At 47.8% G+C, this 23630-nt stretch overlaps 1 protein-coding gene across 3 annotated transcripts in view; it reads right to left on the bottom strand.

The window, feature by feature from the left end:
* Positions 1-1199: 1199 nt before the first annotated feature.
* CC2D1B (coiled-coil and C2 domain containing 1B) overlaps positions 1200-23630 on the bottom strand; it is a 42396-nt gene continuing 19965 nt past the window's right edge. The window contains exons 11-25 of one of the 3 annotated variants that reach the window (XM_072128838.1): positions 23466-23590; positions 22674-22746; positions 22467-22591; positions 21907-22042; positions 21146-21318; positions 17110-17235; positions 16758-16816; positions 14745-14861; positions 8887-8960; positions 8738-8796; positions 8597-8648; positions 4469-4568; positions 3044-3137; positions 2727-2855; positions 1200-2418 (exon numbers count right to left, since the gene is read on the bottom strand). In XM_072128838.1, the coding sequence (XP_071984939.1) occupies positions 2416-2418; positions 2727-2855; positions 3044-3137; positions 4469-4568; positions 8597-8648; positions 8738-8796; positions 8887-8960; positions 14745-14861; positions 16758-16816; positions 17110-17235; positions 21146-21318; positions 21907-22042; positions 22467-22591; positions 22674-22746; positions 23466-23590 (1445 nt within the window). In that variant the 3' untranslated portion in view covers positions 1200-2415. Of the gene's footprint in view, positions 2419-2726; positions 2856-3043; positions 3138-4468; positions 4569-8596; positions 8649-8737; positions 8797-8886; positions 8961-14744; positions 14862-16757; positions 16817-17109; positions 17236-21145; positions 21319-21906; positions 22043-22466; positions 22592-22673; positions 22747-23465; positions 23591-23630 lie in introns of those variants that run through there. The other 2 variants (XM_072128839.1, XR_011850475.1) reach the window with 2 other exon arrangements.

The raw sequence follows: 23630 nt of genomic DNA, 5'->3' as shown, positions 1-23630 counted from the left end.
TGCTTGGCATTGCAGCCTAAACCCATTCAATTGAATGGGACTAATCTGCAACAAGACCATGATGTGGGCTGATGCCCACTATTTTGGACTATGTGGCGCAAGTTAAAAGCAGTGGTAGGCGTTGGTGGGGACCCTTGCTTTGCATTTCAGATGAGGGACGGTGGTACTTAAGGGCCAAATGTGTGTGCTGCTATTGAATGGAGCTGAGTTGCAATACCACAAATTTCCTATGATCAAGAGAGGAGCTATTTTTTTGGAACAAAGCTTCCATGTTTTTCATCCACCGGACAACTCCAAACGGCACATGGAGACCCATAGAAGTTGCTGCATGCAAATGTATAGTGAAATAAGCAAGATGATTCACATAACCCTAATGCCACTTTTTCTGGGACACTTTCCCCTTGTTTTCTTCAAGGGGTTGCCCAAAAGATATAAACAGCATTTACCATAGAAAAACCAGCGCTTCAGGAGATTGTGGTTTCAAAAACTTCTTTATTTAGTTCCAATAAAAAACGTAGGAATAAACGGTATCTCCGGACAATAACCTACGCGTTTCGCTCATGCGAACTCAGTCATATTGACCCGAGATACCGTTTATTCCTTGTCAAGAAATATATGGTTTTCTTGGAACTAAATAAAGAAGTTTTTGAAACAACAATCTCCTGACGCGCTGGTTTTTCTACGTTTATGCCTTTGCCCCGAGTCCGTGGGGATTTCCTTCTGTCCGTGTGCTGGGGGTGAATCAACTACAAGGTGAGCTGGACATTTGGATGTTTTGCTTGTAAACAGCATTTACCATTTTATTTTATGGGAATTGTGCCTCTCTATTGGCCAAATCTGGTATTGCACCTCATTGACTTTGTAACCTGTACTGTGCTGCTCTTCCAGACCTGGTCACCGTTCACGAACTGCGGCATTTCTGACCAACAATCTTCTAATCCTGGACACAATACAGGGGACTGTGAGCGTGTGCATGCACGATGGGAGTTGTAGTCCCTTCCCCATTGCTGCACCAATGCGATGCATGTGATTATACTGCATGGCCCGTATCCCACGCCACAAAGATCCGATACCTCACATGGTTTTTTTTGGCTATAAAATGTATTTTTCTTTGAATAAAAGATATTTTATTTTCTAAGGCTTAATGGGTAATATGGTATTTTTCTTCCTCTACGAGGAGACAAAGCAGCGCAGACATAGAAGGTGCCAGGTCTCCCGTTTATTTACTGTACATTACATACGACATCTCCGTAGACGCTAGTACCATCCTGGAAGGGAATAAATTAAGAGGGGAAAAAATGGCTTCCTTTAACAGTCTGAACAACGTACAATATACGCATGGCACAAACATCGCAACGATGGGGGGAAAGTAAGAAGAAAGAATGGCGGAGGCCTGCGGAAAGGGTTAATCTGCATATAACTTGCTTGACTTCATTGTAGAACAGTGGTCTCCAACCTATTAGGGGAGATCTCATATCTAATTGATGGGGGTCCCATTCCCAGTGTGAAAGCAAGTTCAAACCACTGTGCCATCTGTTTGGGGTAATGGGAGCCCTGGTTTTTGGACCACCAATGATCAGTTCACCTACCCGATGGCCAGCAAGGGACAATCCCTTTAACTTTTGTAAAACTACAGCAGTTTTACAACAGTTAAAGGGATTGTCCATTACCCCTATTCAGACCACCACTGATAAGATCAGCTACCCAGCGTTGGGCAACCCCTTTAACTACAGCTCCAAACTAACATTCACAGTCTGGGCATGCTGGGGGTTGCAGTTTTGCGATACACAGCCCGTCTTTAAAAGGCACACAGAACAGACATAGCTGGAAACATGTGACGGAAATCGATGAGCCGCAGTCTACAGACTGAATCGCTTAAAGGCACTTACAGGGGAAGGTTGACAATCGTTCTGCAGGACCAGAGCCCTCCCTGCTAGAGCAGTCATGCTTGGGTGATTACTACAAGGGTGGGTGATCTAGTCCCAGGGTTGTCACAGTCTGTGCCGTGCTTACACGTCCGCCATGTATGTGCAGGAAGCGATGCGGATCGGGGAGGAATAAGCATTTAAGCACCAGAAGCAAATCCACGCACAATCCCTGCAGGACGAGGTGTGGTGGGCTTGTGGTGGGTTAGTCGCTGTGCATTCTGGATTTCCTTCCTCTGAGAATATAAATCCCCATTTACATTCAACATCTGAAAAGCCAGAGGTTCGCGAGAGGCAAAGCCGTGTTATTCAGGTGGAGCAGACGTATTGATAAGTTGATGTGATCCGTGGATCGAGGCGGCGCTCCTCGCACGTGATGCTGGGGGGCAGATCCTTTGGTATGCGACTCCTCTCTCATCCTGCGGGGCTGTCGAGGGCGTAGAAGGGGCAGCATCTTCATCGCTCCCGTCCTCTTCTTCAGCACCGCATTTCACTATGTAATAAATAACACCAGATTACAGCACAACGAGAAACTAATGCGGTCTAAAAAACTGATCCTATACCAAATTCATCTAACTCCAAGGACTGCGTCTAGGTTCTGGTTAGAACAATGTGAGAGAAGATTTTGTGTCCCACCCTTTTATTATAGGACGGTCCTTGTGGCCAGTGCTGGGTGTAGAAATACGTTACTACATAACGGAGGACAAAAGATGAAGGAGGGAGACAGCCCCTCCCCTCTGACAGCGCAGCGACAGTGTAAGAAGAGTCACATTCATTGCTTTAATAATCAAGGTTAATTACCTTCCTTGTAACTGGATCCATCACCAGCCATTTCTCTGTCACCGTCTGAAGGTCTTGCCCATTGAGGGGTTCTCGTAGCCGGATTTTTACTTCTACCTTACCCCCTGTTGGTTTTCTTCCATCAAACACCTGGAATGAAGGGATTTTATAAGCAGAAGAGTCACATTCATGTCATATACCACAAAAAAACATGGGATGAAGGCCCATTCCTGGCAAAAACAAGTCCCCAGTCACTGTCCCCCCAAAGGGCGGATCCGGAGCCCCAGACATCACCCCCTTTAATGGGGCAAGGTTTTATAGGTAAAGTAAGTAATCACCTCCACAATCTCCCGGATTTCACACTGCGTCTCCAGCTTGTCCAGCTTCACGGTGGCCGTACCGATCTGTTTATCGCTCTTCAGCAAGAAAACTCTGTCAGAAGATAGAATACAAGTCATGTATACGGCGACAGACGTATCTACCTGCGGTGCCACGCAAAAGTATTCACCCCCCCCCTTCCTTGATTCTTCACCAAAAAATTACAATTTTATATTTTTATGTTTGAAGCCTGAAATTTGGCAAAAGGTAGAAAAGTCAATGCTCTGTAGCGCCCCCGGTGGCTGTGGTTACAGCTGCAGGCATCGGGGGATCAGGTCTCCATCAGAGAGGCTGAGATTCTTCCCATTCCTCCTTGGTAACAGGTCGGATGAAGCGTCTGGGATTGGATTTGGGTCTGGATGTGACTCGTTCTGACACCTGGATCCGGTTATTCGGGAACCTTCCAGTGCAGATTCTGCTTTATGTTTGGGATCTTTGTCTTGTTGAAAGATGAATTTTCCGTCCGGTCTCAGGTCTTCTCCCGACTCCAACAGGTTTTCTTCCAGAATGGTCCGGAATCTGGCTCCATTCCCCCCTGCCCCCCCCACCCCCCCGCTGAAGAAAAGCCCAAACCATGTGCCCCCCGCCATGTGTGACAGCGGGGGTGGTGCCCCCCGCCATGTGTGACAGCGGGGATGGTGGTCCCCGCCATGTGTGACAGCGGGGATGGTGGTCCCCGCCATGTGTGACAGCGGGAGTGGTGCCCCCCGCCATGTGTGACAGCGGGGGTGGTGCCCCCCGCCATGTGTGACAGCGGGGGTGGTGCCCCCCGCCATGTGTGACAGCGGGGGTGGTGCCCCCCGCCATGTGTGACAGCAGGGGTGGTGCCCCCCGCCATGTGTGACAGCGGGGGTGGTGCCCCCCGCCATGTGTGACAGCGGGGGTGGTGCCCCCCGCCATGTGTGACAGCGGGGATGGTGCCCCCCGCCATGTGTGACAGCGGGGATGGTGCCCCCCGCCATGTGTGACAGCGGGGGTGGTGCCTGGTTGGTTCCTTCATGTTGTTGATTCTTCACCAAAAAAATTACAATTTTATATCTTTGTTTAAAGACTGAAATGTAGAAAAAAAATAGTAAAGTTCCACAAGTGGAGACAATTGTGAAGTGGAACGAAATTTATTGGATATTTTAAACTTTTGTAAAAAATAATAACCTGAACATTGGGGGGGGGGGGATATTATATTTACTTTCCCTCCAGAAGTTCAGTCTATGAAGGATACAAAGTCCGAATGATGAATGATGATGATTATAATCCCCCGTGTGTAATTGTATCCATACAATTTTATATCTTTATGTTTGAAGCCTGAAATGTGGAAAAAGCTAGAAAAGGAGGCCAAATACTTTTGCACGGTGCTGTATATCGCCTCCATCTATATGCACACTCACCCCTTATGGAAGATCTCAAACTTGATGCCCTTGGCCTGCACCACTCTCTTGAAGCCTCTGTGGTTGCGGTTAATGTTCAGTTTGAATGACTGTTCATATTCTGAAGGAAGAAAAGAAAAATCCATTAAGGGCAATGTTCATGGTTTGGTGGCTCAGTTACCACCACTAGAGGGAGCTCAATGTGTACTCCATTGGTATCGCTGTGCAGAAGTCTCCTTCCTCTTCCTTCACTTGTATAGGGAGTCTCAGCTTCTTCTCCGACAAGCAAAGAACAAATATATCATCAAGCTTTATTTTTGCTTAAAATGGCCCCAAGGAAGGACTGTATGCAAATAACATGGGTGTGAATGGAGCCTGGAGCCCCTCAGGCTCATTTGCATACAGCCCTTTATCCTGTTGGCAGAGAAGTGAATGAATTAACTATATAATCCTGAGGGAATTATCGCTGTTACTTATGTACAAACAAACAAAAGAAGAAATAAGGGGGGGGGGCATAACATAGGATTGGTCATTTTTCTTTACTCTTTTAGTCCTATACCCTATTGGATGTGAATTCTTCCACTATTATTGTACTTACAGAAAATGTGCAATAACAACATGTGACCGGTGCAAAGGTCTGGGCCCCCCCCAGAAGAGGGACATAACATTTAGCAGATCCTCCTGTCGCTTCCTGCAGTTTTCATGGATCCTGGAGCATGGACAGCGCTTCATCCCACAGATGTCCAATGATATTCGGGTCTGGCCGTTCCAGGACATTGTCATTGTTCCTCTGCATGACGCCGGGTGGATTCGGTGTTTTGGATCATTATCTTGCTGTGTAACTTCATCACTGATTCCTGAACATTATTCTCATGGATCTGCTGATACTGAGGGGAATCCATGCGACTCTCAACAAGATACCCGTGCCGGCATTGGCCTCAGCCCCAAAGCATGATGGAACCTCCACCAAATTTTACAGGGTAGCAAGTGTTTTTCTTGGAGTGCTGTGTTTTTCGGCCGCCTTTTTGTATGACCAAACATCTCAATCTTTGTTTTATCAATCCACAGGACCTTCTACCAAGGTGAAACGTCTTTTCCCAATCTGCTTTTGGATACCTCTGGCGCCTCTGTTTGTGGCGTGCCTGCAGAAACGGCTTCTTTCGCATCGCTCTTCTCCTGGTGCAGAGTGCGCTGTATTGTGGACACCGTCTGCTGCAGGATGATGCTGCAGGATGATGCTGCAGGTCTCTGGAGGGGTCTGTGGATTGTCCTGGACTCTTCTTATCATTCTTCTTCTTCTCTGCCCCTCTGATATCTTTCTTGGCTTAACAAGAACTGTCCCCGTGCTCTTCCATTTCCTTCCTATGTTCCTCACAGTGGAAACTGACCAGAAGATGCACATTTTATATTGTGGGGACGTGCTGATGCATTTCTGACCATTTTCTGTCCCTGGGACAGAATGGCTGCGACAAATATTAATTGTGTTCCACTCCGCCAAAGCCACGCCCCTTTTTGGAGAAGAATCGGAGCAGGTGGAAAAAGTCATTTTTTCTGGCGCCGCCAGCTACTAAATAGGTCGGAGAGCAGAACATGCGGTGAGAGCGCCACAAAACTGCCGGAAACGCCATAGTAAATGTCCCCCAATGAGGTCACCAAACCAATTTAGTGCTTCAGTCAGTAACAAGTAGTTCGGAGGATTCAAATCAAACAAATGATAAGGGCCCAGACCTTCACCGGTCACATGTTGTTATTGCACGTTTTCTGTAAGTACAATAAACCTCATCTCAGTCCTGAAATATTCCTGTGTCCATCAGTTATTAGATATCAAACTGAAAGCGGCTGCAAAAACCCAAATTTTGATAACTAGCAATGATTAAGATTTATAGGGGGCTGTAGATATAGATATATACAGGAGGCGTTTCTAATATGGAAAGGGGATCAGGTTTCACTTAACAGAAACTTCCATAAAATTAATAATAATAAATGGGGAATAAAACTTAAAAAAGATAAATCGAATTCCTAGACCTGATAATTGGACACACGGGTAATAGAATGATCACCGAAATCTAGAACGGTCGCCATAAACAGCTATTAGAAGTAATCATCAAAAAACTGGCAGTGAAATCCACCAGAGGATAAGGGAGATGCACAGACATCGGGACATACAAAAAGCCACTAAAAAATATCCAAAAGAAATGGTCATGAATGCCAAGCAAAAAGCCACAACCTGCCGGAAGGAAGAGTCATCACCGGAACAGAACAGAAGCCGTCGCTCAAACACCGCAAAATCCTCGAAAAAACCTACAGTTCACGTAAAGAAGACTTCACAACAAAGACGAGCGCCGAGTATCCCCAAACTACACAGAAAAAGCGCCAGAGACCACAGCAAGAAACCAAAAAGGTGAAAGCATCAAACACGACCGGAGATGTATAGGGTTGTCATATATCGTGGCAGGACCACCCAGCGCCTTTACATAAGCCACGGAACATGACGAGACATAATGTTACACCTATGGACCACGTGGGGAATTTGTCTCCAGTAGATTTGAAATCCTGAAGGGAAGGGAAATCTTCTGGATTTATAAATTAAAAACCCCAAAACCCACCGGACGGAATGACGTGACGGAACGATCTGGGTGTCGCTGCATCTGCAGATATACATTTATAGCCCAATACCAGCCAAAATACAATTCATGGAAGCACATAGACTCATAGGTGACATTAGGGTATTCGCTATATTAACCCTTACTGATCCCCTTATCATCAGCATCATTGTCCATCACATGTACATAAAGCCATCAGGTACACGTATAGAAGCCGCTTATTCTTACGGTAATCCAGCGCACGTAAACAAAAACCTTCCATGTGATGTGATGCAGTATGAAGCAATCACACCTTGAGACCGCTGCAGCTGCACTGATGGAGGATCAGATCTTGGTTAATCCCTGAGCTGAGGGGTTTTGTTGAAAAAACAATTATACCATTCAGGACCTTGGGAAAGCTGGGACAGACACGGGAGCTTTTAATTACAAATGGCTGCCAAGTAAAGCATGACTAGTCAAGCACTAATCAACCTGAGCTGGATCGCTCTTACACAGGAGCTGGGGGATGGTGCAAGGATTGATTATTCTGTCTGGCAGGAAGAGAAGTGCAGGAGATGATGATGCAATCAGAGAGAAACTCTCCTGCTATGAGAAGCGGCAAAGCAAGCGGCAGAGCAGCCACGGAAGCCACAGAGCTTCATTATCATAATGTTACATCGGTTTTATCAGCAAAACCTCTCAGCTCAGGGATTAACCAAGATCTGATCCTGCATCAGTGCAGCTGCAGCATCTCAGGGTGTTTGCTTCATCCTGCATCACATGACATGGAAGATTCCTTTAAGTATACAATTATTTTGTACTTTTTTTTCCCATGTATTGTTACTAATTTTAAATAAGGACACAAATTTTAGATATTCTGTAAAGTTTACTATGGTTCGTATCGTTTATTCAGTAATCTATTCTGTTGGGTTATCTGTTACCGGAATACGTACGCGCCAAAAATCTTCTCTTTACATACAAACCATGAATGGAGGTTTTGTAATGTAACTGATGAAGAATCCGGAGCGGATCCAAAACGCGTCTTACCATATTCCTGCTTTTATAAAATATTTTTAAAATATGTTTATACTTAGGGTTAATAAAAATATTGTCGTAACGAATCGCGCTGGAACATCTGAGGTTTAACTGGAAAATCCAAGAGAAACCCATAGTGGAAGAATTCACTAACCCCAATAGGCTTTGTCGGTATTCACACAGAGTCTCCTGACGGCTGCGGATCGTTCCCATTACCAAAACCTGCTGTACCGGCCACCTGCACAACCAAAAAAACCTACACGAAAACTGCACAAATCAGTCAACCTGGAATAACCTACACACCGGGCGCTCCTGTCTCCTGTTCTTTTTCTATTTCCGATAGTCCTATAGTCCCACAGCAGCGCCCCCCACAGCTACGCCCCCCCACAGCTGCGCGCCCCCCCCAGCTACGCCCCCCCACAGCTGCGCGCCCCCCCCCCCACAGCTGCGCGCCCCCCACAGCTGCGCGCCCCCGCCACAGCTGCGCCCCCCCCCACAGCTGCGCCCCCATAAATCTAAAGATAAACCTCACCTGGAGAGTTTGTGTTCTTCACCACGTACGTTTTATTCTTCTGAGGCTGTTCCTGCAAAGCAAAAAAATTGTAAGTGTTATTTGTTAGTCCTGCCATAGGGGGCGCCGCAGATGCAGCTACAATCGCAACGTTTCTCTTACCGTACTTGGATAGGGAAACTCAAACTTGACAAATGCATGCAGATCATTGGGGGCCATCCCTGGAGGGGAGACACGGAAGGAAGTGGTGAGTGATGACATAGAGATGACGATGGGGGGACGAGGGGGGCACAGGGGGGCACAGGCCTCACCTGACGGGGTCGGGAGGTTAATACCTCGAACTATAATGAGTAACATCTCTGTGCTGCTGAGCTCTGAGAAAACTCTGCGGAAAGAGAAGAGCGACATGACGACAGGTAATAACTGCGGCTCCGCTCCATAACTCTACATCATCGCCTCATCCCAAAATGTCTCATCGCTTATTCCTGCAGCAGGACCTCAGAACAGGTAATAACTGCGGCTCCGCTCTATAACTCTACATCATCGCCTCATCCCAAAATGTCTCATCTATAATTCCTGCAGCAGGACCTCAGAACAGGTAATAACTGCGGCTCCGCTCTATAACTCTACATCATCGCCTCATCCCAAAATGTCTCATCTATAATTCCTGCAGCAGGACCTCAGAACAGGTAATAACTGCGGCTCCGCTCTATAACTCTACATCATCGCCTCATCCCAAAATGTCTCATCTATAATTCCTGCAGCAGGACCTCAGAACAGGTAATAACTGCGGCTCCGCTCCATAACTCTACATCATCGCCTTATCCCAAAATGTCTCATCGCTTATTCCTGCAGCAGGACCTCAGAACAGGTAATAACTGCGGCTCCGCTCTATAACTCTACATCATCGCCTCATCCCAAAATGTCTCATCTATAATTCCTGCAGCAGGACCTCAGAACAGGTAATAACTGCGGCTCCGCTCCATAACTCCACATCATCGCCTTATCCCAAAATGTCTCATCGCTTATTCCTGCAGCAGGACCTCAGAACAGGTAATAACTGCGGCTCCGCTCCATAACTCCACATCATCGCCTTATCCCAAAATGTCTCATCGCTTATTCCTGCAGCAGGACCTCAGAACAGGTAATAACTGCGGCTCCGCTCTATAACTCTACATCATCGCCTCATCCCAAAAGGTCTCATCTATAATTCCTGCAGCAGGACCTCAGAACAGGTAATAACTGCGGCTCCGCTCCATAACTCCACATCATCGCCTTATCCCAAAATGTCTCATCGCTTATTCCTGCAGCAGGACCTCAGAACAGGTAATAACTGCGGCTCCGCTCTATAACTCTACATCATCGCCTCATCCCAAAATGTCTCATCTATAATTCCTGCAGCAGGACCTCAGAACAGGTAATAACTGCGGCTCCGCTCCATAACTCCACATCATCGCCTTATCCCAAAATGTCTCATCGCTTATTCCTGCAGCAGGACCTCAGAACAGGTAATAACTGCGGCTCCGCTCCATAACTCCACATCATCGCCTTATCCCAAAATGTCTCATCGCTTATTCCTGCAGCAGGACCTCAGAACAGGTAATAACAGCGGCTCCGCTCTATAACTCCACATCATCGCCTTATCCCAAAATGTCTCATCGCTTATTCCTGCAGCAGGACCTCAGAACAGGTAATAACTGCGGCTCCGCTCCATAACTCCACATCATCGCCTTATCCCAAAATGTCTCATCGCTTATTCCTGCAGCAGGACCTCAGAACAGGTAATAACTGCGGCTCCGCTCCATAACTCCACATCATCGCCTCATCCCAAAATGTCTCATCGCTTATTCCTGCAGCAGGACCTCAGAACAGGTAATAACTGCGGCTCCGCTCTATAACTCTACATCATCGCCTCATCCCAAAAGGTCTCATCTATAATTCCTGCAGCAGGACCTCAGAACAGGTAATAACTGCGGCTCCGCTCTATAACTCTACATCATCGCCTTATCCCAAAATGTCTCATCGCTTATTCCTGCAGCAGGACCTCAGAACAGGTAATAACTGCGGCTCCGCTCTATAACTCTACATCATCGCCTCATCCCAAAATGTCTCATCGCTTATTCCTGCAGCAGGACCTCAGAACAGGTAATAACTGCGGCTCCGCTCCATAACTCCACATCATCGCCTCATCCCAAAATGTCTCATCGCTTATTCCTGCAGCAGGACCTCAGAACAGGTAATAACTGCGGCTCCGCTCTATAACTCTACATCATCGCCTCATCCCAAAAGGTCTCATCTATAATTCCTGCAGCAGGACCTCAGAACAGGTAATAACTGCGGCTCCGCTCCATAACTCCACATCATCGCCTTATCCCAAAATGTCTCATCGCTTATTCCTGCAGCAGGACCTCAGAACAGGTAATAACTGCGGCTCCGCTCCATAACTCCACATCATCGCCTTATCCCAAAATGTCTCATCGCTTATTCCTGCAGCAGGACCTCAGAACAGGTAATAACTGCGGCTCCGCTCCATAACTCCACATCATCGCCTTATCCCAAAATGTCTCATCGCTTATTCCTGCAGCAGGACCTCAGAACAGGTAATAACTGCGGCTCCGCTCCATAACTCCACATCATCGCCTCATCCCAAAATGTCTCATCGCTTATTCCTGCAGCAGGACCTCAGAACAGGTAATAACTGCGGCTCCGCTCTATAACTCTACATCATCGCCTCATCCCAAAAGGTCTCATCTATAATTCCTGCAGCAGGACCTCAGAACAGGTAATAACTGCGGCTCCGCTCCATAACTCTACATCATCGCCTCATCCCAAAATGTCTCATCGCTTATTCCTGCAGCAGGACCTCAGAACAGGTAATAACTGCGGCTCCGCTCTATAACTCTACATCATCGCCTCATCCCAAAATGTCTCATCTATAATTCCTGCAGCAGGACCTCAGAACAGGTAATAACTGCGGCTCCGCTCTATAACTCTACATCATCGCCTCATCCCAAAAGGTCTCATCTATAATTCCTGCAGCAGGACCTCAGAACAGGTAATAACTGCGGCTCCGCTCCATAACTCCACATCATCGCCTTATCCCAAAATGTCTCATCGCTTATTCCTGCAGCAGGACCTCAGAACAGGTAATAACTGCGGCTCCGCTCTATAACTCCACATCATCGCCTTATCCCAAAATGTCTCATCGCTTATTCCTGCAGCAGGACCTCAGAACAGGTAATAACTGCGGCTCCGCTCCATAACTCTACATCATCGCCTTATCCCAAAATGTCTCATCGCTTATTCCTGCAGCAGGACCTCAGAACAGGTAATAACTGCGGCTCCGCTCTATAACTCTACATCATCGCCTCATCCCAAAATGTCTCATCTATAATTCCTGCAGCAGGACCTCAGAACAGGTAATAACTGCGGCTCCGCTCTATAACTCTACATCATCGCCTTATCCCAAAATGTCTCATCGCTTATTCCTGCAGCAGGACCTCAGAACAGGTAATAACTGCGGCTCCGCTCCATAACTCTACATCATCGCCTTATCCCAAAATGTCTCATCACTTATTCCTGCAGCAGGACCTCAGAACAGGTAATAACTGCGGCTCCGCTCCATAACTCCACATCATCGCCTCATCCCAAAATGTCTCATCGCTTATTCCTGCAGCAGGACCTCAGAACAGGTAATAACTGCGGCTCCGCTCTATAACTCTACATCATCGCCTCATCCCAAAAGGTCTCATCTATAATTCCTGCAGCAGGACCTCAGAACAGGTAATAACTGCGGCTCCGCTCCATAACTCCACATCATCGCCTTATCCCAAAATGTCTCATCGCTTATTCCTGCAGCAGGACCTCAGAACAGGTAATAACTGCGGCTCCGCTCCATAACTCTACATCATCGCCTTATCCCAAAATGTCTCATCGCTTATTCCTGCAGCAGGACCTCAGAACAGGTAATAACTGCGGCTCCGCTCCATAACTCTACATCATCGCCTTATCCCAAAATGTCTCATCTATAATTCCTGCAGCAGGACCTCAGAACAGGTAATAACTGCGGCTCCGCTCCATAACTCTACATCATCGCCTCATCCCAAAATGTCTCATCGCTTATTCCTGCAGCAGGACCTCAGAACAGGTAATAACTGCGGCTCCGCTCCATAACTCTACATCATCGCCTTATCCCAAAATGTCTCATCGCTTATTCCTGCAGCAGGACCTCAGAACAGGTAATAACTGCGGCTCCGCTCTATAACTCTACATCATCGCCTCATCCCAAAATGTCTCATCGCTTATTCCTGCAGCAGGACCTCAGAACAGGTAATAACTGCGGCTCCGCTCCATAACTCTACATCATCGCCTTATCCCAAAATGTCTCATCGCTTATTCCTGCAGCAGGACCTCAGAACAGGTAATAACTGCGGCTCCGCTCCATAACTCTACATCATCGCCTTATCCCAAAATGTCTCATCTATAATTCCTGCAGCAGGACCTCAGAACAGGTAATAACTGCGGCTCCGCTCCATAACTCCACATCATCGCCTTATCCCAAAATGTCTCATCGCTTATTCCTGCAGCAGGACCTCAGAACAGGTAATAACTGCGGCTCCGCTCTATAACTCTACATCATCGCCTTATCCCAAAATGTCTCATCGCTTATTCCTGCAGCAGGACCTCAGAACAGGTAATAACTGCGGCTCCGCTCCATAACTCTACATCATCGCCTCATCCCAAAATGTCTCATCGCTTATTCCTGCAGCAGGACCTCAGAACAGGTAATAACTGCGGCTCCGCTCCATAACTCTACATCATCGCCTTATCCCAAAATGTCTCATCACTTATTCCTGCAGCAGGACCTCAGAACAGGTAATAACTGCGGCTCCGCTCTATAACTCCACATCATCGCCTTATCCCAAAATGTCTCATCGCTTATTCCTGCAGCAGGACCTCAGAACAGGTAATAACTGCGGCTCCGCTCCATAACTCTACATCATCGCCTCATCCCAAAATGTCTCATCGCTTATTCCTGCAGCAGGACCTCAGAACAGGTAATAACTGCGGCTCCGCTCTATAACTCTACATCATCGCCTTATCCCAAAATGTCTCATCTATAATTCCTGCAGCAGGACCTCAGAACAGGTAATAACTGCGGCTCCGCTCTATAACTCTACATCATCGCCTCATCCCAAAATGTCTCATCGCTTATTCCTGCAGCAGGACCTCAGAACAGGTAATAACTGCGGCTCCGCTCTATAACTCTACATCATCGCCTCATCCCAAAATGTCTCATCGCTTATTCCTGCAGCAGGACCTCAGAACAGGTAATAACTGCGGCTCCGCTCTATAACTCTACATCATCGCCTCATCCCAAAAGGTCTCATCTATAATTCCTGCAGCAGGACCTCAGAACAGGTAATAACTGCGGCTCCGCTCCATAACTCCACATCATCGCCTCATCCCAAAATGTCTCATCTATAATTCCTGCAGCAGGACCTCAGAACAGGTAATAACTGCGGCTCCGCTCTATAACTCTACATCATCGCCTCATCCCAAAATGTCTCATCGCTTATTCCTGCAGCAGGACCTCAGAACAGGTAATAACTGCGGCTCCGCTCCATAACTCTACATCATCGCCTTATCCCAAAATGTCTCATCGCTTATTCCTGCAGCAGGACCTCAGAACAGGTGATAACTGCGGCTCCGCTCTATAACTCTACATCATCGCCTCATCCCAAAATGTCTCATCGCTTATTCCTGCAGCAGGACCTCAGAACAGGTAATAGGTAACAGGTAACCCAAATGTCAGAAACGTCCATCATTCATCATTATGTAGCAAAGAAAAAGACCGCTCATCCCACAGCTCGGTGCAGCGAGGAATGAACCCCCCCCAATGTATTAAATACCAACAGAACCGATATAAATGGAGAACCCCCCTGATCGAAGCAAAGAATAAAGGAGAGGGGGGGGGGGGGGTAAATGCATTTAGAATATTTTCCCCACTTCCTGCTACACGGCACGGAATATAAAATGAAGGGGGGAAAGTGCACAAACCCCGGAGCAAGCCCCAAATTATTCCCCTCATGCACAACCTGCAGCTGTGACAGTAAAGAGGGGGTGTCCTCATGTAGTGGGTGCTGTGCTGAGGCATCATGGTCTATACCTGACAATCTTCAGCGTCTTGTCCTCGAAGTGATAGGGAGGGGGGTCCAGGCCCTGCGCTTGTGATAAATGCAGAATCTCACAGTTTTTCATACAATCTTCTGCCATTTTTTCAAATCTGAATCAAAGATAAAAGCAAATGAGGAGGAGATCACGATCCAGCAGAATCCTCTGTATAATCCTTGTAGTGTGGTAGTGCCTGGTACTGCAGCTCAATACCTCGTCTGCTTAAAGGGAACCTGTCAGTTAAACTTAACTACACAACTATCCCTGTATCGTTTTTCCCCATTCCTGAAGTTTCGCCATCTACGCATGTCCATGTTCTTCGAGCTCATTTGGCCTCACAGCTTCCCGATTCACAAGGGGCTCTGCTGCATCATTCACACACTGGCTGTATCTGACTCGCTGAAGAGAATTCCCGAGGGAGGGGTGAGCAGGGGGGTCAGAGAGACTGGCTGTATCTGACTGGCTGAAGAGAATTCCCGTGGGAGGGGTGTGCAGGGGGTTCAGAGACATTGGCTGTATCTGACTGGCTGAAGAGAATTCTCATGGGAGGGGTGAGCAGGGGGGTCAGAGACACTGGCTGTATCTGACTGGCTGAAGAGAATTCCTGAGGGAGGGGTGAGCAGGGGGTTCAGAGACATTGGCTGTATCTGACTGGCTGAAGAGAATTCCTGAGGGAGGGGTGAGCATGGGGTTCAGAGACATTGGCTGTATCTGACTGGCTGAAGAGAATTCCTGAGGGAGGGGTGAGCAGGGGGGGTCATAGATACTGGCTGTATCTGACTGGCTGAAGAGAATTCCTGAGGGAGGGGTGAGCAGGGGGTCAGAGACACTGGCTGTACCTGACTCGCTGAAGAGAATTCCCGTGGGAGGGGTGAGCAGGGGGGTCAGAGACACTGGCTGTACCTGACTCGCTGAAGAGAATTCCCGAGGGAGGGGTGAGCAGGGGGGTCAGAGACACTGGCTGTATCTGACTGGCTGAAGAGAATTCTCGTGGGAGGGGTGAGCAGGGGGGTCAGAGACACTGGCTGTATCGGACTGGCTGAAGAGAATTCCTGAGGGAGGGGTGAGCAGGGGGGTCATAGATACTGGCTGTATCTGACTGGCTGAAGAGAATTCTCATGGGAGGGGTGAGCAGGGGGGTCAGAGACACTGGCTGTATCTGACTGGCTGAAGAGAATTCCTGAGGGAGGGGTGAGCAGGGGGGTCAGAGACACTGGCTGTATCTGACTGGCTGAAGAGAATTCCTGAGGGAGGGGTGAGTAGGGGGTTCAGAGACACTGGCTGTATCTGACTGGCTGAAGAGAATTCCTGAGGGAGGGGTGAGCAGGGGGTCAGAGACACTGGCTGTATCTGACGCGCTGAAGGGAAATGGTCTCACCCCTCCACAGGGATTCTCTTCAATGAGGGGATTTGGAGCATGAATGTGCCAGTAACAGCTCGGAGAAACGTGATTGGACTCACGTAGGGTCAATGGTATAGATCAGTGATGGCGAACCTTTTAGAGGCCGAGTGCCCAAACTACAACAAAGACCCGCAAAGTGCCAACACAGAAATGTAATTTGTGATTTATACTCCCTTCTCTGTCACAGTTTTCATTGATACCAGCCCCTGAGGACACAAATAAAGCAGAAAATAGTCCCAGGTACAGCGGTCACTTTATAATAGCTCTGTGCACAGCAAGTCCTGGACTGTCTGGGACTGCAGGAAGATACCTGGAGTCATCTCTGGTGATGGCCTGAGTGCCCACAGAAAGGGCTCAGAGTGCCACCTCCACCACCAGTGCCATAGGTTAGCCAGCACTGCTATAGATAGTGAGTCAAGCTGTGGCACAATATAGGGATAGTTGTGCTGTACTAACTAATCATAAGTGACCGGAGCCCTTTAAAGCTGCAGCACCAGCCACAGCCACAATTATATGGAGGGCGCTGTGCCACTAACTGCAGGTGAGAGGCCTCAGGAGCCCGACCCATCACACAATGATAGAAATATCACAATTTAAGGGACTCACCTTGTGGTTTCTGTAACATTTCCCATGTGTGTAAATTGCTTAGAATATCTCATACATTTCTAAAGGGAAAATAACATTTATTCAGATTAAGGAGGTTTTATGGGAACAACACTTTTCTACTCTACAAAACTTTTTGGGGCATGACCGTGCCTTTTTTGGTAAATGACACAGTAACTATGAGTCCAGTGGATACAGGAGCATTCTGCCAGCATCTCAGTGAGGTTTCTACTTTCCTGGGGGGACTCACAGTTATAGTAAAAGTTACAGGTATTCTTGCTCCCAAATGTAGCATCGAGGACAGAACTGCACCTCGCAATGAGGGGTCCGGAGAGGCATTTAGAGGGTCTTTTACCTCGTTTTGCTCTTGAAGAAGCTTTATTAACTGTGCATAAACGTCATCCGAGTTTTGCGGCGGCCGGCTGTCCTCATGTTCAACCACAACAAAGTCACTGTCCTCATCCATAGGCGGAGGGGGGACCTGGGAGAACGCAACAGGATTCATCATCCAATATGCATCAAACTATTGTATTACTTGTCCAATACTGACTTATAGCCGGTCAGGTCTCCAGAGCAACAGTCACAAGTCTGCTGGGGGTTTCTGGAAGAACGCAAACCAACTCATAGCTAAGGTGATCAGGGCATGCTGGAATATATCAGCTCCGAGAGTAAGTACAGGATAAGTAATGTCATGTATGTACACAGTGACTGCACCAGCAGCAGAATAGTGAGTGCCGCTCTGGGGTATAATACAGGATGTAACTCAGGATCAGTACAGGATAAGTAATGTCATGTATGTACACAGTGACTGCACCAGCAGCAGAATAGTGAGTGCAGCTCTGGAGTACAGTACAGGATAAGTAATGTCATGTATGTACACAGTGACTGCACCAGCAGAATAGTGAGTGCAGCTCTGGGGTATAATACAGGATGTAACTCAGGATCAGTACAGGATAAGTAATGTCATGTATGTACACAGTGACTGCACCAGCAGCAGAATAGTGAGTGCAGCTCTGGAGTATAATACAGGATGTAACTCAGGATCAGTACAGGATAAGTAATGTCATGTATGTACACAGTGACTGCACCAGCAGCAGAATAGTGAGTGCAGCTCTGGGGTATAATACAGGATGTAACTCAGGATCAGTACAGGATAAGTAATGTCATGTATGTACACAGTGACTGCACCAGCAGCAGAATAGTGAGTGCAGCTCTGGAGTACAGTACAGGATAAGTAATGTCATGTATGTACACAGTGACTGCACCAGCAGCAGAATAGTGAGTGCAGCTCTGGAGTATAATACAGGATGTAACTCAGGATCAGTACAGGATAAGTAATGTTGTGTATGTACACAGTGACTGCACCAGCAGCAGAATAGTGAGTGCAGCTCTGGGGTATAATACAGGATGTAACTCAGGATCAGTACAGGATAAGTAATGTCATGTATGTACACAGTGACTGCACCAGCAGCAGAATAGTGAGTGCAGCTCTGGAGTATAATACAGGATGTAACTCAGGATCAGTACAGGATAAGTAATGTCATGTATGTACACAGTGACTGCACCAGCAGCAGAATAGTGAGTGCAGCTCTGGGGTATAATACAGGATGTAACTCAGGATCAGTACAGGATAAGTAATGTCATGTATGTACACAGTGACTGCACCAGCAGCAGAATAGTGAGTGCAGCTCTGGAGTATAATACAGGATGTAACTCAGGATCAGTACAGGATAAGTAATGTCATGTATGTACACAGTGACTGCACCAGCAGCAGAATAGTGAGTGCAGCTCTGGGGTATAATACAGGATGTAACTCAGGATCAGTACAGGATAAGTAATGTCATGTATGTACACAGTGACTGCACCAGCAGCAGAATAGTGAGTGCAGCTCTGGGGTATAATACAGGATGTAACTCAGGATCAGTACAGGATAAGTAATGTCATGTATGTACACAGTGACTGCACCAGCAGTAGAATAGTGAGTGCAGCTCTGGAGTACAGTACAGGATAAGTAATGTCATGTATGTACACAGTGACTGCACCAGCAGCAGAATAGTGAGTGCAGCTCTGGGGTATAATACAGGATGTAACTCAGGATCAGTACAGGATAAGTAATGTCATGTATGTACACAGTGACTGCACCAGCAGTAGAATAGTGAGTGCAGCTCTGGAGTACAGTACAGGATAAGTAATGTCATGTATGTACACAGTGACTGCACCAGCAGCAGAATAGTGAGAGCAGCTCTGGGGTATAATACAGGATGTAACTCAGGATCAGTACAGGATAAGTAATGTCATGTATGTACACAGTGACTGCACCAGCAGCAGAATAGTGAGTGCAGCTCTGGAGTATAATACAGGATGTAACTCAGGATCAGTACAGGATAAGTAATGTCATGTATGTACACAGTGACTGCACCAGCAGCAGAATAGTGAGTGCAGCTCTGGAGTATAATACAGGATGTAACTCAGGATCAGTACAGGATAAGTAATGTCATGTATGTACACAGTGACTGCACCAGCAGCAGAATAGTGAGTGCAGCTCTGGGGTATAATACAGGATGTAACTCAGGATCAGTACAGGATAAGTAATGTCATGTATGTACAAAGTGACTGCACCAGCAGCAGAATAGCGAGTGCAGCTCTGGAGTATAATACAGGATGTAACTCAGGATCAGTACAGGATAAGTAATGTCATGTATGTACACAGTGACCGCACCAGCAGCAGAATAGTGAGTGCAGCTCTGGGGTATAATACAGGATGTAACTCAGGATCAGTACAGGATAAGTAATGTCATGTATGTACACAGTGACTGCACCAGCAGCAGAATAGTGAGTGCAGCTCTGGGGTATAATACAGGATGTAACTCAGGATCAGTACAGGATAAGTAATGTCATGTATGTACACAGTGACTGCACCAGCAGCAGAATAGTGAGTGCAGCTCTGGGGTATAATACAGGATGTAACTCAGGATCAGTACAGGATAAGTAATGTCATGTATGTACACAGTGACTGCACCAGCAGCAGAATAGTGAGTGCAGCTCTGGGGTATAACACAGGATGTAACTCAGGATCAGTACAGGATAAGTAATGTCATGTATGTACACAGTGACTGCACCAGCAGCAGAATAGTGAGTGCAGCTCTGGGGTATAATACAGGATGTAACTCAGGATCAGTACAGGATAAGTAATGTCATGTATGTACAAAGTGACTGCACCAGCAGCAGAATAGTGAGTGCAGCTCTGGAGTATAATACAGGATGTAACTCAGGATCAGTACAGGATAAGTAATGTCATGTATGTACACAGTGACCGCACCAGCAGCAGAATAGTGAGTGCAGCTCTGGGGTATAATACAGGATGTAACTCAGGATCAGTACAGGATAAGTAATGTCATGTATGTACACAGTGACTGCACCAGCAGCAGAATAGTGAGAGCAGCTCTGGGGTATAATACAGGATGTAACTCAGGATCAGTACAGGATAAGTAATGTCATGTATGTACAAAGTGACCGCACCAGCAGCAGAATAGTGAGTGCAGCTCTGGAGTATAATACAGGATGTAACTCAGGATCAGTACAGGATAAGTAATGTCATGTATGTACACAGTGACCGCACCAGCAGCAGAATAGTGAGTGCAGCTCTGGGGTATAATACAGGATGTAACTCAGGATCAGTACAGGATAAGTAATGTCATGTATGTACACAGTGACTGCACCAGCAGCAGAATAGTGAGAGCAGCTCTGGGGTATAATACAGGATGTAACTCAGGATCAGTACAGGATAAGTAATGTCATGTATGTACACAGTGACCGCACCAGCAGCAGAATAGTGAGTGCAGCTCTGGAGTATAATACAGGATGTAACTCAGGATCAGTACAGGATAAGTAATGTCATGTATGTACACAGTGACTGCACCAGCAGCAGAATAGTGAGTGCAGCTCTGGGGTATAATACAGGATGTAACTCAGGATCAGTACAGGATAAGTAATGTCATGTATGTACACAGTGACTGCACCAGCAGCAGAATAGTGAGTGCAGCTCTGGGGCATAATACAGGATGTAACTCAGGATCAGTACAGGATAAGTAATGTCATGTATGTACACAGTGACTGCACCAGCAGCAGAATAGTGAGTGCAGCTCTGGAGTATAATACAGGATGTAACTCAGGATCAGTACAGGATAAGTAATGTCATGTATGTACACAGTGACTGCACCAGCAGCAGAATAGTGAGTGCAGCTCTGGGGTATAACACAGGATGTAACTCAGGATCAGTACAGGATAAGTAATGTCATGTATGTACAGTGACTGCACCAGCAGCAGAATAGTGAGTGCAGCTCTGGAGTATCATAAATTATATGTGAAATGCCGGACCTCTATGTTCTAACCTTTGTAACGTCCACCATTGTTCCACCCTTGAGTTTGTCTATGGAGGTCTGCAGGACGTGGGCTACCCTCATGTGCTGTTTGGCTAGCTCTAGGTCGTTCTTCTGCTTGGCTTGTAGGGCGGCTTTTCTGTACTGTCGTCTCCGGTTCTCCAAGAACTCCATCTGCTCTTGTACTGAAATAGTAATGATAAGGGACGGACACCGCAGGGGGGGGAGCAGGGGGTACAGACACCGCAGGGGGGGGGCAGGGGGTACAGACACCGCAGGGGAGGGGGGCAGGGGGTACAGACACCGCAGGGGGGGGGGGCAGGGGGTACAGACACCGCAGGGGAGGGGGGCAGGAGGGACAGACACCGCAGGGGAGGGGGGCAGGAGGGACAGACACCGCAGGGGGGGGAGCAGGGGGGACAGACACAGCAGGGGAGGGGGGCAGGAGGGACAGACACCGCAGGGGGGGGAGCAGGGGGGACAGACACAGCAGGGGGGGGGGGGGCAGGAGGGACAGACACCGCAGGGGAGGGGGGCAGGAGGGACAGACACCGCAGGGGAGGGGGGCAGGAGGGACAGACACCGCAGGGGGGGGGAGCAGGGGGGACAGACACAGCAAGGGGGGGGGGGCAGGGGGTACAGACACCGCAGGGGGGGGGCAGGAGGGACAGACACTGGGCGGGGGGGGGGGGGGGGAGCAGGGGGGACAGACACCGCAGGGGGGGGGGGGGCAGGGGGCAGGAGGGACAGACACCGCAGGGGGCCATGAATACCTTCAGTCCTACCTGCCGGGGGTAGGTTCTCTGGAGACAATCCCGCACCTTTGGGTTTGCGGCTCTGCTCCTGTGGTGGCACTGCTGCGGCTGGTTGTGGCTTTGGGTGGACGGGTTTCTTTGGCGGCTGTTCATCCTGAGAGTAATAGAAAGGAGAGGTGTCATCTTATTCCAGAACATGTGGGTGACACTTTAGACAGGGGGGTCCTAGACTGGTAGTTGGGGGTCCTGAAGTTGTAATCTGTGCGTAACCAGTCAGCAAGTTTTTCATTCTTCTGTAGCGCCCCCACAGGAGAAATTAAGCATTAGAGACCTTAGTTACCCAATGAGAGTGGAAGCTTAACCCTTTCAGGACGCAGCCGGTTTGTACATTAAGGCTCAGACCTTTTTTTAAATAAAAATCTGACCAGTGTCCCCTTCGGTGCAGCGAGTGTAGTGCCGCTGCCCTGGTCCAGTAGTGGTGCCCCAAATACCACACTCTCCTCGCAGTAATACTCCGGAAGGGGGAATTCTGGGGAATTTGTGCAACATTTGAATATTTAGAAGAGACGTCCGCCCACCTCATCCGCTTCATCCTCGGCTTCTTCTTCTTCGTCGGCATTTGCTATTTTGTTGGCCGTTTCCAGCGCTTTCTCCAGACTTCCCTCACCTTCTGCGGTCTCCATACCCGGAAAAGGAGGAAAACCTAAACACAAACAAAAAAGAAAGACAAGATCATCCAAAAACGACAGATTCTTACTGATTTTATATAACTGTGTAACGTTTACCTGGAGGGACGGGCAGCTCTGCCAGATTCACCTGTCTCCCCGCTTTCTGTGCCCGGATGGCGTCCTGGTATTGCTGCAGACAGATATATGACAGGGAGTGCTGCTGCACAGTGTAACAGCCTGTGATGCTACAACATGAAGGGGCTGACTTCTGACTCATTAGCATAATTATAAAATTTGATTTTACAAGGAAGGAGGCCTTGGATAACAAATAGTCTTGGTGCCTGAATCTATGAGTTTGTCACGCTTGATTTTGGTGGTAGATTTTCTTTAAGGGGTTTTTAGGAATTCTGGAAATCCTCAGAGAAGCCGAGGCCCATGAAAGCACAAATAATATAAGTACTTGTACCACGGCAGCCTCTGTTGACCTCATCAGGTGCCGCTTAGGGTCAAAGTTGGTCCTGTGAACCCTGAGACTTATGCGCCCAGTCGCTGTCTATGAATTGCTAATTTTGGGGGTTTTCACGCTGTATGGCAGATTTCTTTAATTCTTTGTGGACCATAACAAGAGGGAGCAGCTATTGTTTGGCCCGAGACACAGCTTTAGTCTGTGTGAGTGCACACATATACTAAAAGGGGGGGGGGGGTGTTAGAGGGGCATCTACAGTCAGATGAGGATAAATGTGTACAAGATTATGACAGAATACAATTCCCTAAGTCTAACTCCCCTTCCCCAACATCAAGTATCAGCAACATTGCATGAAGACCCCCACGAGGAGGATTAATGGGAATCCCGACAGTCAAGGTGTATCCTATTAGTAGAGCCCCCATAACGATGAAGTCCCCCCATACCTTGACAATCCTCTCATGCATCCTGGCTTTTCGGTCGTCCCCGTTGCTCTTGGCTTGTTGTGCTGCAGACTTGTATCGCTCCATTCTCTGCTGCAGAGCCTGCAACACAGAACTAGCCGGGGCTGCTGCAGCACCGAGAAGATGGGAACCGGTCAGTAGCCGTGC

Source organism: Engystomops pustulosus, chromosome 10, assembly GCF_040894005.1.
Source record: "Engystomops pustulosus chromosome 10, aEngPut4.maternal, whole genome shotgun sequence".
Lineage (NCBI taxonomy): Eukaryota > Metazoa > Chordata > Amphibia > Anura > Leptodactylidae > Engystomops > Engystomops pustulosus.
This window is presented reverse-complemented; position numbering and strand designations above follow the sequence as displayed.